This window comes from Macaca mulatta, chromosome 4 (assembly GCF_049350105.2).
Source record: "Macaca mulatta isolate MMU2019108-1 chromosome 4, T2T-MMU8v2.0, whole genome shotgun sequence".
In the NCBI taxonomy this organism is placed as follows: domain Eukaryota; kingdom Metazoa; phylum Chordata; class Mammalia; order Primates; family Cercopithecidae; genus Macaca; species Macaca mulatta.
In genome coordinates this window covers 157,677,222-157,693,792 of record NC_133409.1, presented here as the reverse complement: position 1 = coordinate 157,693,792, position 16,571 = coordinate 157,677,222, and the positions used below count along the sequence as shown (strand labels likewise).

Below are 16,571 nucleotides of genomic sequence, written 5' to 3'. Positions count from 1 at the left end.
AATGTATTTGTTGTGAGGATTAAAGTGTGCCACTCTCCTCAATGATATTCACCTATTCATGGCACATAGGAAATGCTTGATAAAGAGTAGCAACGACTCAGGGACAGCTTTATGGCTTGCAATCTGTGCAGTTGCACAGGACACGTCTGCCAGCGTCTAGAGCACAAGGAGGCACGATTGAGTAGTAATATATAGATATAGTGTGGTGATTAAGGACACAGGCTTTGGTGTTAACAGGTAAATGCAGCCAGAAAGTGGCAGAGCCAGAATCTGAATGTAAGTCTTTCTGATTCCAAAATTCAAGCTAGTAGCTTGACCAACAGTCCCAGTTTCCCGGGATGCAAGATTCTCAGCCCTGAAACTGGAAACATCTTGTGCAAACAGAAAGAGCTGGACACCCTACAAACAGGATGCGTTCCATCCCAAGCATGTGAATTCTGTTTCTCCCCTAATTATATGACCTTGAAGTGAGTTCATCATTTCCCTGCATTGGGTTAATGCCTTATTGTTATCGTCTTGAAATTCTTAATCATATTTGAACAATGTCCCTACAGATGATGTAGCCAGTCTTGCTACTACCGGGCTACACTTGACCTCCACACACTCATCCTGGCCATACTTCTTCCCTGTCCCTCTCCTTTCTACTGCCTGGTGCTTTGTCCCATTTCCTTGCCCCCAGGGCCTTAGGAGGGTATAAAAAAAAAAAAGGATAACTTCCTCAGGGAAAAGCTATGATTTGGCTCACAGCATATGGAATATTCAAAGATAGACATCATCTGTTACCCACACTTTTATGAGATTGACACACTGCCTGTAGCACTGAGAAGGCACTTGTTGCCTGCACTTTTAGAAGTCATTTATTAATGGCTTCCTAGAGCATGCCAACTCTAAAATCAAGCTGCAAAAATGATACCAGGTAAAAATTGATCCTGTGAATGACTGTGACGGTGGCATTTGGGTGAAAGGTCTTGAAATGGGCTCTGTCTTTTCCCTCAACTTTCCCCACCTGCTCTTATCACACTCTGCCAGCTAGTGTCAGATTACTTCTCATCTGTCTCGTAAATAGTTCTGACTTGAATTATCCCCTACTGTGATGACATACGATTATTCAAAGAAAGATTTTATAGAAAATGCACTGTTTCTGTTCAGAGTTGGGAGACTAGGGAAAGGCATAAAGCACGCCACAGGGGCACAGCCTTGATTCATTTTCTGTGCTCAGCTTAGCCGTTCCAGCCCGGGGTTGTGTCTGGGTAAAGCTGTTTGACTTTGGATAAGTCCTTTAACAACCTGAGGTCCCAGTGTTCTTGACTTTCTACAGTTTTGTTCTAATCTAGCATTCTTAAAGTAGCACATAAGCATAACTTGCTAAATAAGCACCACTTGCTAAATACAGGCTTAGTGACAAGGAAGTTATTTGGAAAATGAAAAAAGGGCAATTCTCCCATCAGGGCTTGAGAAGCCTTGGAGTTTTCTTTCTTTATTGAAAAGACTCATGAGGCCTGCCCAAATCTCCAAGTTGCAGAATGGAAAGTTTTGCAGTAAGCTTCATGGATGTGGGATCCTGGCTCAAAATCTGAACTCCTAGCTCAGCCCCTTTGTATTCATGAGGGCCTCTGCTAAGTAAAGGAACCTATAGGCATATGGGACCCCACAGACTGTATGTATGTTCTTAGCTGAGCATCAAAAAGGAAACTTCCATAAATGTTCTAAGACTGAGAGAGACACAGCTGAGAAGCAAAGTTAGGGATGATTTTTTGGAAGCTTAGCCTGATTTCGCTCTGTGCATTATATAATATGTATATTTTATATATATATATGTATATATAATATGTATATTTTATATATATATATAAAAGCCTGATTTTGCTCTGTTAGCTGGAGTACAAAGAATGGAAAGCAAGAGGGCAAATGTGGGTGGTGGTTGTAATTTGAGAAGTGCAAATGAGTACTTAGTTGTTGTTTTTTTTCCATTAAGTTTACTGTTGATATAGTGAGACTTGTGACTATATATCTGCATTTTAGTATCACAGAGACCTGTTTTACTTAATCTGAATAATCTGTTGGGTTTTTGGGCTGCTGACAGGCTTCTCATCTTGAGATTTCACCTGTGATTTGTTCTAAAAGAACTTTGATACAGGAACTCTTTAAGTTAAAACTAACTCTATGAGACCAAGAAGCTGTCCCAGGTCTTAATTCTTCTTACATGACAGGAGCCAAGCCACATGGCCTTCTGAGGCTTCAGTATCATTAAAGTCCTGTGGAAACACCAAAGCCCACTGGGCCCACTTTTTGGCACATACTGATGCTGCTGCTTCTGTCTTACAGGTGCTTACATCATGCCGAGCCTTCCTTGTAACAGCGCGAATCCCCACCAAGGTAGGTGTTCATGAAGTCCTTCCTTCGACACTCACACTCACTCAGTGCAGACTCACACATGCACACTCATGCATAGTCACTCATGCATTCTTAAACATGTGTGCACACATACACACTCACATACTGCAACACAACACACACACACCTCACTTACATAGACTTTTGATTTAAGCTGTGTTCAGATTTCTCTTAGCACATTCTAATTTTCCTTCCTTCTTCCCAGAAGCACCTAAAGGCTGTAATGACAAACATCTTTTTTACTCCTTTGTTCCCTCTCTTTGTGTAAAGGCATCCCAAGAAAATCAGTGAAGGATTTTGTGCTGTATGTCCCTAAGGCTCCATGTCCCAGTTATTTTTCTCTCTCAACTGGGGCTTGATTTCCACTTTATTCAAGTCTACTTCTTATTTCCTTTGGATCAGTACTGGCAGGTTTTTCTAAGACTGTAGACATGTGGGAAATAACCTTCATAACTCCAAAGAGTATATTACCAGAAATGTAACCATCTCAGCTGTTCTCCATCTACTCTGATGTTGCCTGTAAGAAATAACAAGGCGCCACTCTGTTCTTTAAAAGAGATGTATAACATTTTTCATGAGATGTCCTTCATTACTTGGTGCAGAATTTGAACTGATAGTTTGTGAATTAATCATAATAATGACCTACTTTGTTTATGTTAACTAAAAGGAGTTTATCATTTTTATAGGATATGGACTGAATGGTCATTAGGAAATTGGGATTTTTTTCCTAAAAAGGTGATAACATTTACTGGAGTGTTGTTTTAGTAAATAACTTGCTCCTTAACAGAATCTCATGAGAGCCATAAGTCTTATTATTATCCCTTTTATTGATGAGAGAACTGAGGCCCAAGGAGGTTCAGTAACTTGACCAAGGTTAAACTTCCACTAATACGTGGCACATGAGTGATTCTAATCAAGGGAGGCTGGCTGCAAAGCCTCTGCTTCTGTTATTGCTAGAATCTAATAAGTTATTTAGTAAGTATGTAAGTATACAGTCTCATTTAATTCTCACAGTAACCTTGTAGGTGAGTGATTAGAAAATAGCTAAAAGATGCAAAGTTGGCTAGTCTAAAGATTCACAAGTAATGAATGGGAGAAAGAGAAATTAGACTCACCATGTCCTACTTATTTCGACTTTTTACTGAGCTGAACTGCTTCCCCTGCCAGCATATCCAGGAAAATGGGTAAGGTCTGGTAGATGCTTTCAGCCTTATCCTGCTATGATGTTTGGGCCGCAGTGTTATTTGCTCATTAGGCTTTTCTTGTTTCTTGAAATTTAACGTTTAGCCACTGTTTTGTAAATTCTGACTTAGGTGACAAGTTAGGGCGCTATAATGTTATTGGTAGAAATTAAATGGATCTTTTAGGACTTGCAGTCTTATGATTTGCATGATTTGCACAGACCTTTGGGAAGATGCCAATGCAGTGTTTGGTAGTTATAGGCTTAGGATATCTGTGGCCTTTTTTTTTCTTTTTTTCTGATCATACAAATGTTAACTTTTATAAAGTTTCTCCAAGAAATGAGGCTTTTGGCCCAAGCCCCTTTAGATAATATAAAGTGAGCCTATATGTTTATTATGTTTTTTAAATAAATTATTATGTCGATGAAGTTAGACTAAACTATACATTAAAATACGTGAAGGCATGATATGAGGACTTTAATGAGACATTATCCCACTGGTAAGAAATTAATTACAGAAGGAAATTTTATGGGCTTAGGAAAATATTCAAGCACCCTATTGAATAGAAGACCCCTAAATAATATGCATACCCTAACACGCTGTGACACAGTGGAAGTGTGTTACCTCTTGTGAAGTCACCTGCCTGCCTTCTGCTGGATGACTTTATTCTGCTGCCTCCTTGCTCTGCCCCTGAGGAAAGGCTTGGCTCCGTCCTGTGATATATATAATGTTTCAGAGCCAGCCCCTGGCCAGGGTAGTTTGAACATTGGTTCTGATTTCTGATATTGTTAACATCACAAATAAAGAAAGGCAGATTTTCTTCCAAAGTGATCTGCCTGCAGCTTTGCAGATTTCCCCTTAGAGAAAAGCCACCTTACGTCTTGACTGAGAAGTAAAACCAATGTCAACAATAATAATTTTCTGGAGAAATAATTATATTTAGAACATTAGTGTAAAGCATTGACTATGACATATATGTCTTCTCTTTGGGAGCTGATTAATTAAACATGCTTTCTCTTATCATTTTATTGTGAAATATACAACATGTATAGTCAAACGCACAAAACAGAGATGTACATCTCAGTAATTAACTACAAAGCAAATACTTCTGCAGTCACACCCAGATAAGGAAATAGAACTGTCCTGTCATCCCAGAAGGCCCTAACTTTTCTTTCAGGGGGTGGGTAATTATGAGATCAAAGAAGGGTTTGCAGAGAGGGCGGGTTGAAAAATCACCCATCAGCCAGGCAAATAAGGGGTTTTATACTGATCAAAAGGCTTAGCAGTTTGGAAGACCACAGTGCATTTGGGGAGTTGGAGTGCGGGCTGAGGGTTGTGGAGGAGGCAGTGGTGGGAGGGAAACAGCTCAGCAAGGCAGTCAGGGCTGAGGCCTGGCTGAGGGGCTGAAGCGTGGAGTGCTGCCTGGGGAAGAGCGGGAGTTACTGAAGACAGCCTCTTTATCATATTTAGATCTGCTCTGTTGCTTGTGGGATGGGCACTGTCTTGCCAGGGTGTGGGTGTGAGGTGAGCAAGAGATTGGTGGAAAGGCTATTGACAATCTGGGTTAAGTTTTTCCTCTTATCTAATAATTCATTAATTTCTGTGGTGATATTTAATGAGTATAATTTCTAACTGAAAAATGTCCTCAAGTCTTCATGCAGCCTACGTCTGCCTCAGCTTCTTCTTAACTAGTCTTCCTGCTTCTTCCTGCCCATAAATCTAATCCAGTGACATTGTTTAAATTGTCTTTGGGTGGGTTGAAGTGGAGTGGATGATGGGTTGTGGGGACTAGGAGCAAAGGCCTAATAAAAATAGCCATAGGTGAGATAAGAGAATGATTTGAACCTTTCTGTGACGTCTTTCAGTATGTTTTAGAGGCTTCCCTCCCCACTATGAATAATAACCCGGGACTTCGACTCATCACAGACTCAGCCAGTCATCCTTATTGATTACTAATACTGCAGGATCTGCTCCTTTTAGTTTCTTCCTTGTCCTAGTTCTTTTAACACCTCAATGCCTTTGCAAATTCGTTTTCTTCTGCCTGAATTTCCCTCTGCACTCCTTGTTTGCTTGAGGAACTTGAAGTCATTCTTCAGGGTTTAGATGAAATGTCACCACTCTTTCCTGCCTCCCAGCACTTTGTTATTCTACTCCAGGGAAAGCACTCAGGTACAGTAGAAGCATCTTAGTTGACCTCCAACTAATCTTGCTGAGCCAAATTGACCAAAGGTGGCCATTCCTATCCCTGATGATGCTGACTGATGCTGGCTGCATTTTCATAGCTGTTAGCATGTAAGAGAGGGTACGTGCTCACACCTATTCACACCTGCTCCCTTCCACTGAATGAGATGCTCATTGAGGGTCATGGGTTTATTCCTAAAGCAGTTATAATAGCAGATGTTTTTAATGAAACATTTTAGTGAAAGATATTTTATGTAGCAATGAAATATGAGTGCAAAAGAAGAATATCTATGACATTGAATATTGATAAAAATGAATTACTTAAATTGCTGTTTTAAAGACAAGACAACTTTATAGTTGGGGGAGGGGTGGTGAGGAGCATAATAATCGAGAAGATGTCTGCCGTCATACTGCTTTGCAAGTATTTTGCAGTTCTGCATTTTTAAAGAGACTTAAATTGGAAGCTGGAAGCCATGTTTGTGAGTATGGCTTATGCAGAAAGGCCACTGGAGGGCCAGCCAGTGGGCTTAACTCAAAGAAAAACTTTGGCGCAATATTAAAGGATAGTGAATGAATATTTATTCATAAACTTTAAATTAAAATAAGGAAGGTATGTATACTTTTTAGAAAATAATTCCCTGCTTTAAATGACTTCAAAACCAAATTATGTATAATCATAGGTAAGAAAACTTCTACTCTAATTTAATGCTTTTAAATGTGAGCCTTAAATGCTGCATTTAACTCTTGGAGGACAAACCAAATGTCTCAATCCTCTTTGTATTTCCAATACTGGCACACAGTAGGCTTTTCCTAAGTGTTTGTCAGTTGACGAAGTGAATAATGAATGAGCGAGTTCTCTTTCAACTTCCAGAGCTCATCAGTATACTTCGTGATGTTTAACTGGAGATTCAGGGGTTTTCTGCCCAGTATTTACTTCCCTCCCCACTATTAATAATAACTTCATCAGTATACTTTGAGATGTTTAACTGGAGATTTAGGGTTTTTCTGCTCTAAAATTTATTCTACCAATGTATCATGGTACAACATGCCACCAGGGAGCAGAACTAAATCTCTTGTGGGTTTGGTTCTGGATGTGTTTTTTTATCATTATATTTTTAGGTTTAGTGTGGGAGGGTAAAATAAATTGATTCAACTTGGTCCCCCGCTGTCTCTAGCTCCATGCTCTGTGATTATTTGCTGAAATGGGAAAAACTGGGAAGAAAGATTAGTGGCTCTTTATCAGGAAAAACAGGTAAAGAGTGAAAGACTGGGGATATTTTAAAGAAAAAAAAAATGCTGCTGATTACAGGAGAAGAGAGGGGCACTTGTTAAAATAGAAAGGAAACAAATAATCATTTGTTTACATGCAGAGAGAGAGGACTTTTGTTTAACTCTGTGCATTTCATTTAAGCACAACTTAAAATTCCTAAATATTGTATTTGTGTAAATATGGATTTAATTTGGGTAAACATAGATTTATTTCTCTAAATCCATTCAAACTGTGAATTTTTATGGAAGACAGTAGAAGGATGGCTGACTCTGATAAGTGGTCAGAGTGTAACAAATAGCTAAAGGTTTAGAAAGAAGGGAAAACCAACATTGACTTTATCCTGATAGGACTTTCTGAAGCAAAATTTTGAAGTGAAAAAGGGAAAAAAGTGTTTAGATGTATCCTTCCATACATTCATTTTTCAATGAATAAATAGTGTATAAGTGCAAAAACTTATTAGGTTTGTGCAGAAGTAATTGCATTTTTTGCTATTACTTTTAATGGCAAAAACTGTGATTGCTTTTACACCAACTTCTACTATTGTGTTTGTCTCTGGATAAAGTTTTAAAAGTTGGGCATGCAGCTTCCTTTCTTTTCTTTTCTTTTTTAGTAAAGTAAGTAATACTTTTTCTGAAATTTGATAAATCATGTTTCTGTCTTGTTGAATGAATGGAGATATTAAACCAGCCCGCCTTCAGAAGATGCCCAATGTCTTATTTGCTCTTGGACTGTTTCTAGTTGTAGGATTTGTTTTTTACCTTGAATTTTATGTTTTAAAACCCTCATTACAGGTCTTTTCTTTCCTCCTTTCCCCTCAATTGCAGCTTGAGTTAACCTTCAGCTATTTGGAGATTCATGGCGTCATCTGCAGCAAGTCAGCTCAGGTGAGTGTGAAAAACAGATCACTGCAAGGTCATCTTTCTTGAATTCCTGAAACCCTAAAATGTTCCTTGAGACAATGTGGATAAACAAGGTTAGGGAAGATTAATTTTCAAAATGAGAGACTCAACACTGGCTGTGTGGACAGGAGTTGGAAATTCATTCTGATACGGGAAACACATTCTCCATAACTCAGTTTGTGAAGAACTAATTAGCTCTTATAACTGGCAATGTAAATGTGAGAGTACTGTTCCTTATAGAGTTTGTACAACATGCTTTGACACTAAAATTTCATAGCAATTACATAGTACTATATAAGGTTTTAGTGGGACTATAGTGATAATTTTTTGGAGTTAATAAAATGCAGATTTTAAAAAATAGCTTTATTGGGCTATAACTAACTGCAGTAAACTAAAGTGTACAATTTGATAAGTGTTGACATATGTATGACTCTCTCGGCCCTCTTCCCCATCTGCAGTCAATCTGCAGGTATCTACTTTTGATTCCTGTAGAGTAGTTTGCATTTTAAAAATTTTATATGAATGATATCATACAATGTATACTCCTTCCTGTCTACCTTCTTTCAGTCAGTTTAATTATTATTATTTTAATTTTTTATTTTATTTTTAGTTCTGGGGTACATGTGCAGGGTATGCCAGTTTGTTACACAGGTAAATGTGTGCCAAGGTTTGCTGCACCTATCCACCCATCACCTAAGTATTAAGCCCAGCACGCATTAGCTATCTTTCCTAATATTCTCCCTCCCCCAACCTCAGTTTAATTATTTTGAGATTGATTTATTTTGTCGCATGTCTCAATAGTTTATTCTTGTTGTTGCTGAGTAGTGTTTAATTGTGTGGCTGTATTACGGTTCGTTTATCCATTCACCCGATGAGAGGGACATTTGGATTGTTTCCCGTTTTGGCTATGTTGAATAAAGCTGCTATGAATATTTAAGTACAAGTTTTTGATTGGACATGTACTTTCATTTCCCATGTGTAATTACCTAGGGGTAGAATGGCTGAATCATATGATAGCTATATGTTTAACCTTTTAAGAAACTGTCACACTTTTCCACAGTGGTGGTACCATTTTACATTGTCACCAACAGCATATGAGAGTTCTAGTTCCTCCACATCCTCCCCAACACTGGTATAGTCAGTCTTTTTAATGTTAACCATTCAACAGGTATGTAGTGCTTTTTCATTGTGGTTTTAATTTGCATTTCCCTAGTGACAGAACATGTTGAGTATCTTTTTATCTGTTTAATTGCCATCATGTATTTCCTTCTGCCATTACAAAAATTGGGCTGTTTGTTTTCTTATTGAGTTTTGAGAGTTTTAAAAAAAACACATTCTGGATACAAAGCCTTTATCAGATATCTTCTCTCAGTCTGTGGCTTGTCTTTTCATTCCCTTAACAGTGTCTTTCAAAGAGGAGAATTTTTTTTGTTTGTTTTTTTTTTTGAGATGGAGTCACTTGTTCTGTCGCCCAGGCTGGAGTGCAGTGGTGCAGTGGCGGGATCTCAGCTCAGGGCAAGCTCCGCCTCCCGGGTTCACGCCATTCTCCTGCCTCAGCCTCCTGAATAGCTGGGACTACAGACGCCCGCCAACATGCCTAGCTAATTTTTTGTATTTTTAGTACAGACGGGGTTTCACTGTGTTGGCCAGGATGGTCTCGATCTCCTGACCTCGTGATCCACCCGTCTCGGCCTCCCAAAGTGCTGGGATTACAGGTGTGAGCCACTATGCCTGGCCAAAGAATAGAAGATTCAAATGTTGATGAAGTTCAATTTATCAATATTTTCTTTTACGGATTGTGCTTTTAGTATCATATTGAATAAATCTTTTCTTAACTCAGGGTCACAGCATGTTCTATATCTTCCAGAAGTTTTACAGCTTTAGGTTACACATGTAGGCCTATGATCCCTTTTGAAGTAATTTTTGAATATAAAGCTATGTATAGATCAAAATTTTTTTTAGTTTGTCTTTTTTTTCTCGTATTTATATTATATTCACTTGTTCCAGTAACATTTGTTTGAAAGACTATTGTTTCCTCACTGAGCTTGTTTTCACCTTTGTTGAAATTCTGTAGTCCGTTTAAGTGTGAATCTGTTTCTGCACTCTTTGAATCCTGTCTCCTTGCTACTATCTTCATGCCACTCTTGTACTCTATTATTGTGGCTTATTTACAACAAAGTTTGAAATCAGAGAGTGTTATTCCTCCAACGTTTTTCTTCTTTTTCAAAATTGTTTCAGTGATTCTAGGTCCTTTGCAATTCCATGTGAATTTTAGAAACATCTCAGTTTCTATAAAAAGCTGGCTGGAATTTTGGCTGATGTTACAATGAATTTTTAAATCACTTTGGGGGAAGAACTGATGTAATGTACAGTCTTCTGACCTAAGAAAACTATATATTTCTCCATTTGTTTAGGTCTTTTTCAGTTTTTCCTGAGTGTATTTTGTTGTAGCTTTCAGTGTACAGGTCTTACACATCTCTAAATTCATTCCTAAGTGTTTAATATTTTTTGATGCTGCTATAAATTGTGTTATTTTTAAAATTTCAGTTGTCTCTTGCTGGTATTAGAAATATAGTTGATTTTTGCATGTTGACCTTATATCCTGCTATCTTGCTTTACTCGTGTATTAGTTCTAGTAGCTTTTAAAAATAGATTTCATCAGTATTTACAAAAATGTCATTTGTGAATATGGATGGGTACCTTTTATTTTTAACATGGGTGTCTTTTATTTCTTTGTCTAGTCTTACTGCTGTTGGGAGATATTCCTCTATTGGTGTCATACTCCTACATATTTTGCTGGGTATGCCAGGAATTTAGTGCCATGACTACTCTTTGCCCAGGCTATTTCTCAGGGTTGATTGCAGTGAGCATCCTTGTGGGATGGTGGAATAGTTGCCTGTTGAACAAAGAACAGGCTTGCTTACTTCTTACTATGAAAACAGTAGATTTCCAATGTCCAAGGGTTCCTTTCTTGTAAGCAGCCTACTGTGTGTGCAGGCATCCATCTGAATCCCTTCATGTCACCATGTGGGACTTTGAGGGCAGGGGAATCTATCCAAATGTGGTGCACATGCCTTTTGTTGTGCCATTAATCATAAAATCCTATGTCTCTGACCCAGGTGTCTCCTGTCTTCCGGAGCATCAATGAAACAGTAATAGGCTAACTTACTGGCTTACAAGTAGGGTAAAATCTCAGACCTTGACAATTGTTCTGGTACCTACAAGACAGTGCTGAATGGCAGTGGCAAGATCAGACCTTCTTGGCCTTTTTCCTCATCTTTGAGGGAAAGTATTTATTCTTTCACCATTAAGTGTGATGTTAGCTGTAGGTTTTTAAAATAGATGCCCTTTATCTGTTTTAAGAAGTTTCTTTCTATTTTTAGTTTGCTGAGAGTTTTAATCAGGAATTAGTGTTGGATTTTGGCAAATGTTTTTTCTTTGTCTATTGAGATAATTGTGTGGTTTTCTTTCTTTTTTTAAGCTTCCTAAAATGGTGAATTATATTGATTTTTTTTTAATATCAAATATTTTATTCCTAGGGTAAGTCTCATTTGGCCATGATGTATTATTATTATTATTATTATTATTATTATATATTTTTGAGATGGAGTCTCGCTCTGTCACCAGGCTGGAGTGCAGTGGCACAAGCTTGGTTCACTGCAACCTCTGCCTCCTGGGTTCAAATGATTCTCCTGCCTCAGCCTCCTGAGTAGCTGGGACTGCAGGTGCGTGTCACCAAGCCCAGCTGATTTTTGTATTTTTAGTAGATACAGGGTTTCACCACGTTGGCCAGGATGGTCTCAATCTCCTGACCTTGTGATTCGCCCACCTCGGCCTCCCAAAGTGCTGGGATTACAGGCGTGAGTCACGATATATTATTCCTTTTATATATTGTTGAATTCCAAGTGTTAAAATTTTGTGAATAGTGTTTTGCATCGATGTTTGTGGGAGTGATTGGTTTGTCTTTTTTTTTTTTTTTAAACATTTTTGGCTGGCTTCTCTATTAGAGAATCATGGATTTATAGAATGATTCTACATATTTCTTCTCTATAGAGGAGGAAGTAATTCCTCCTCTTAAATTTTTTCTGTTGAGGTGGTAGGTGGTATTAATTTTTGTCTTAAATGTTTGGTTGAATTTACTGGTGAAGTTATTTGGGCCTTGAGTTTTCTCTTTGAGAAGGTTTTTTTTTTTTTTTTTGGTGAGACAGGGTCTCACTCTGTTGCTCAGGCAGGAGCCGCAGGGGTGCAATCTTGGCTCATGGCAACCTTGGCTTCTTGTGTCCAAGCCATCTTCCCACCTCGTCCTCCCAAGTAGGGACTACAGGCATGCACCACCATGCCCGACTCATTTGTGTATTTTTTTCTAGAGACAGGGTTTCTCTGCATTGCCCAGGCTCGACTCAAACTTCCGAGCTCAAGCAATCAACCCCCCTTAGCCTCCCAGAGTACTGGGATTACAGGCATGAGCCGCTGTGCCTGACCAGGGAAGGTTTTAAACTGCAAATTCTATTAATATTCCTTAATGATATAGATCCATTTGTATTTCTCTTGTTGAATGAGCTTTGGTAGTTTGTGTCTTTTAAGAAATTTGTTTATTTTATGTAAGTTGTTGAATTTATTGAAATAAAGTTGTTAACAATACCCACTTGTTATACTTCTAATACCTGTATAACAAGTATAACAGTATTGGGAATATCATTCCCAATACTGGTAATTTGGTTATCTCTATCTCTTTCCATTTCAGTCAGGTTAGAGGTCTACCAATTTTTTTGATCTTTTCAAACTTTTTTTTTGGTTCCATTGGTTTTCTTTATTGATTTCATTGATTTTTTATTTCCTATTTCATTGACTTTTGCTTTGATCTTTATTCTTTCCTTCTACTGTTTGTTTTAGCTTTTAAAACTACAAAGTGTGTGTGTGTGTGTGGTGTGTATGTGTGTATGTGTGTGTGTGTGGAGTTTGTTGGTAATGTTCTTTAAAATTGTCAAAATCGTCACTGTGGTTTTTGAGATTTCATACAAACTCTTGGGACTTTTCCACAGTTCATCTTAGAGCAATGTTTTATCTTACGTGTTTATCATTTTCCAGAAACTGGAGTTTGAAAGAAAAATCACAGCAACATATGTTTGCCCAAATGGTCAAACATATGCAGGAGTGAATGATCACTCATGAATGATGACATAATGACATAACCCGGGTCTTCTTGCTAGTCTTAATTCAGGAATGTTTATGTTTATGATTTGAGAGCTGGGATGGGAGCAGAAGGGCATTAGCGAAATGTTAATGCCAAGGTTATGTTCAAAATATGATTTCACTGTGCTATTTAATTATGAGAAAGGGTGTTGATGCAGCAAGACTAATTTTCCCATGTGGCTGCCAAAATTGGTCTTACCACACTTGTAGTCTTGCCCCTTTCATTATGCCTACCACTCCGAGGAACTGTGTATAAAGCCGTCTGTCTCAGCCCCTGTCAGTGTCAATACCAAAAGAACAGATTTACAACAGTGCTTCAATTTAACTTTGTCCCACACTATGGACCTTTGAGATGAAATTATAGTGGACATTGGCACTGCTTCTGTAAATGGCCTAGCAGTTCAGAGACTGGCAATACCAGTAACCTAATGGTATTCAAAATTTGCTGTGTTTTGGAATTGCCTGAGATTATTTTTAAAAATATACTTTCAGCAGTACCCTTCTCTCTGTCACATCACACTTCCTCATCCTCCTCATACACACACAGCATATACATAGGACAGTTAACAATAACATACGTCTGCGGTGGACTTTTTTTTTTTTTTTTTTGAACAAGTGCACCATTTGATTCTGTTGCATTCCAAAGGTTAAGAACCAGTGACCTGTGTAACCACTGGTTCCTTGAAGTCTCTAGTTTTAATTTTCTTTTACATAAAATCATAAGGATGGGAATGTCTACCAGTGGCACTCAGAATCTAGCCTTGATTAGGAATTCTTTTATAATGTTCTCTGGGATTTATTTTTTTCTCCTTGCTATTTTTTATTATCATTTAATTATAGTTCGTCAACTCGGATAAAATTCCCGAGACTTACCCACTGCATTGTGTGTAAGAGTGAGTGATTGCTCTATAGAGTTAGTGAAATGTGACTTTTACCGTTGGTATTTTCCCTTTTCTTCAGAAATGTGGGAAACCTTTATCTTATTTTACAAGTCTCTATGCCACATTATTTTCTGGTGCTCGAGTTCTATTGCCTTCATGGTATTTAAGTTGAGGCCAGCAGTTATATAGTTTTGTAGTTATACAATTTTTGGGCTCTTTTTTTGTACAACTGAATACCTGCTATGATTTTTTTTTGAAATTATAGGGTTAATTGTTTGCTATGTCACAGAATGATATTCATAAGCCACCCACCACCCATGGGTATTTCTTTTTTCTTTTTTTCTCTCTCTCTCTTTTTTTTTTTTAGACGGAGTCTCGCTCTGTTGCCCAGGCAGGAGTTCAGTGACATGATCTCAGCTCACTGCAAACTCCGCCTCCTGGGTTCACCCCATTCTTCTCCTCAGCCTCCGAGTCGCTGGGACGATGGGCACCAGCTGCCACGCCCGGCTAATTTTTTGTATTTTTGGTAGGGACGGGGTTTCACCGTGTTAGCTAGGATGGTATCGATCTCCTGACCTCATGATCCACCCGCCTCGGCCTCCCAGAGTGCTGGGATTACAGGCGTGAGCCACTGCGCCAGGCCCACCCATGGGTATTTCTGATAGAGGAGAGAAAAACAGCTCACAGGTCTGTTAGCTGGGGATTAGTAAAACATGCTGCCCTTAAAGTTTAATCAGGTTGTTCGACCTTAAAAAAGGCGGTAGAGTGGGGTGGGAAATTTGAATCATACATAAGTTACTATGGCTTATGTCTCTGATTATTATTTTAAATGTGTATTAGATATCATGGGTTATATCCTGCTAGGTGTCTAAGGAAAATGTGTTTCAAACATTCTGTTCCTCTCCAGCTGAAGTGGGAGGGAAAAGAGTATTTGATAGGAAACTCTTTTTCTTTTTTTGATGAGGTGATTTATTGTGTTGGTTTCACCTCCATCACTTTGTTGCAGTCTTTACATTATGCAAAGGTGGTGACATCTTACACAGGGTTCTGTGAGTGCTTGCTTGTAAGGTTGAATTGAAGGCCTCATTTCTTCCTCCACCTGTCACCTTTTTTTCTTCTCTGTCATTCTATTCAAGCCTGTGCAATTAAAGATGATTAGGTGTTAAGATTAAGTGGAATTAGAATAAGCTAATTACTAATTACTCGCACCCAAACTGTGAACTGAATAGATGCGCTAGATGTGAAGAATGTAAAAGTACCCCTGTAGTGAAAAATATAATTACCCATGGTGGGAAGATTGGGGGTGGGGTTCAGAGCATAGACACAATGGCAAATCAAAAGTGTCTGGCTTTTAAAAACATGCGTATGCACAGATAATGTGCATATGAAAATTATGAGCCTAATTGCACTAAGTAGATTTAGTCTTACTTAAAACATCTTATAGACTACTGGGTTGTTTAGTCTCCAGGTACAATAATGCTTGGTGCCTTTTGCAAGAGGAATATCTCTTGAACCAGCTTTTAGAAGACAAATGGAGCCTTTGCCTAGAGAATTTTAAAGGCTTTGCCTTTCATTTCTTGAGGAAGGTGCTGAAAAATAGGAATTTTAATTTTTTTTACGTTCAACTAACTAGCACAGAAGTGGTGTTTATTGAATACTTATTGACAGATTCTTCTGGAGGTATTTATGAAAAAGTGACATCTTAAACATTTACATTATTTATGTCCTTTGATCTCATCATTTTGACATACCTTGCATTACTTTTTCTTTTAACATGCATATGTTGAAATACTTACATTATTATTATTTTCAGTTTGGGCTAATTTTAGGAAAATCTAAGGCAAAATCTAAAAACTGCATTGCACATTATAAACAGTGTTTTCCATCATATTTTTGTATAGATAAAGTAAGAACAGGAAGTAAATGTGTGAGAATATTTTGATAAGTGATAATCTAAGAGGATTGAATTTTATGGGAATTTTTTGTGGGGTGGGAAGATGGGGTTTTACTATGTTGCCTGGACTGGTCTTGAACTCCTAGGGTCAAGCGATCCTCCTGCCTCAGCCCCCTGAGTTTCTGGGATTACAGGCATGCACCACCACACCCAGCTTACATGAGTGTTTTTGAGATGAAATAAAATGGCATCTTTTTTTAAGTGGCTGAAGTTCTTCTTATTTGTAATGTGTACATCTTCAACCTCTTGCCCCTTTTGTGACCTGCCCTCCTTCTCACAAGTTAATTTATACTTATTTAGAGGACTAGCTGTCTCAGTCTCAACATTTTTTGACATGTATTTTGGACATCTCCAGCAGTTAATTATAGGAATGAGTCTTAGCCTGACAGTAAACCTAACACCAAACATTTTATTAACATGTTACCTTAATATTCCAAGTATCCCCTCTTCTTAGAAAGATCGAAACCTTTTTGTTTTTGTTTTTTTAAGGCAGGGTCTTGCTCTGTCATCAGGCTGGAGGACAGTGGCACGATCTCGGCTCACTGCAACCTCCACCTCCTGAGTTCAAGTGATTCTTGTGCCTCAGCCTCCTGAGTAGCTGGGACTACAGGCACGCAT

The 16,571-nt window shown here is 38.3% G+C and overlaps 2 protein-coding genes across 21 annotated transcripts in view; one reads left to right on the top strand and one right to left on the bottom strand.

The window, feature by feature from the left end:
• The window catches only part of CARMIL1 (capping protein regulator and myosin 1 linker 1), a 344,161-nt gene that overhangs the window by 141,342 nt on the left and 186,248 nt on the right, over positions 1-16,571 (top strand). For all 9 annotated transcript variants that reach the window (XM_078000908.1, XM_078000907.1, XM_078000905.1 and 6 more), the window contains 2 exons: positions 2,326-2,376; positions 7,851-7,910. In XM_078000908.1, the coding sequence (XP_077857034.1) occupies positions 2,326-2,376; positions 7,851-7,910 (111 nt within the window). The remainder of the gene's footprint in view (positions 1-2,325; positions 2,377-7,850; positions 7,911-16,571) is intronic.
• Positions 1-16,571, bottom strand: part of CMAH (cytidine monophospho-N-acetylneuraminic acid hydroxylase) — a 362,762-nt gene that overhangs the window by 330,762 nt on the left and 15,429 nt on the right. The gene's annotated exons all lie outside the window — the stretch shown is intronic.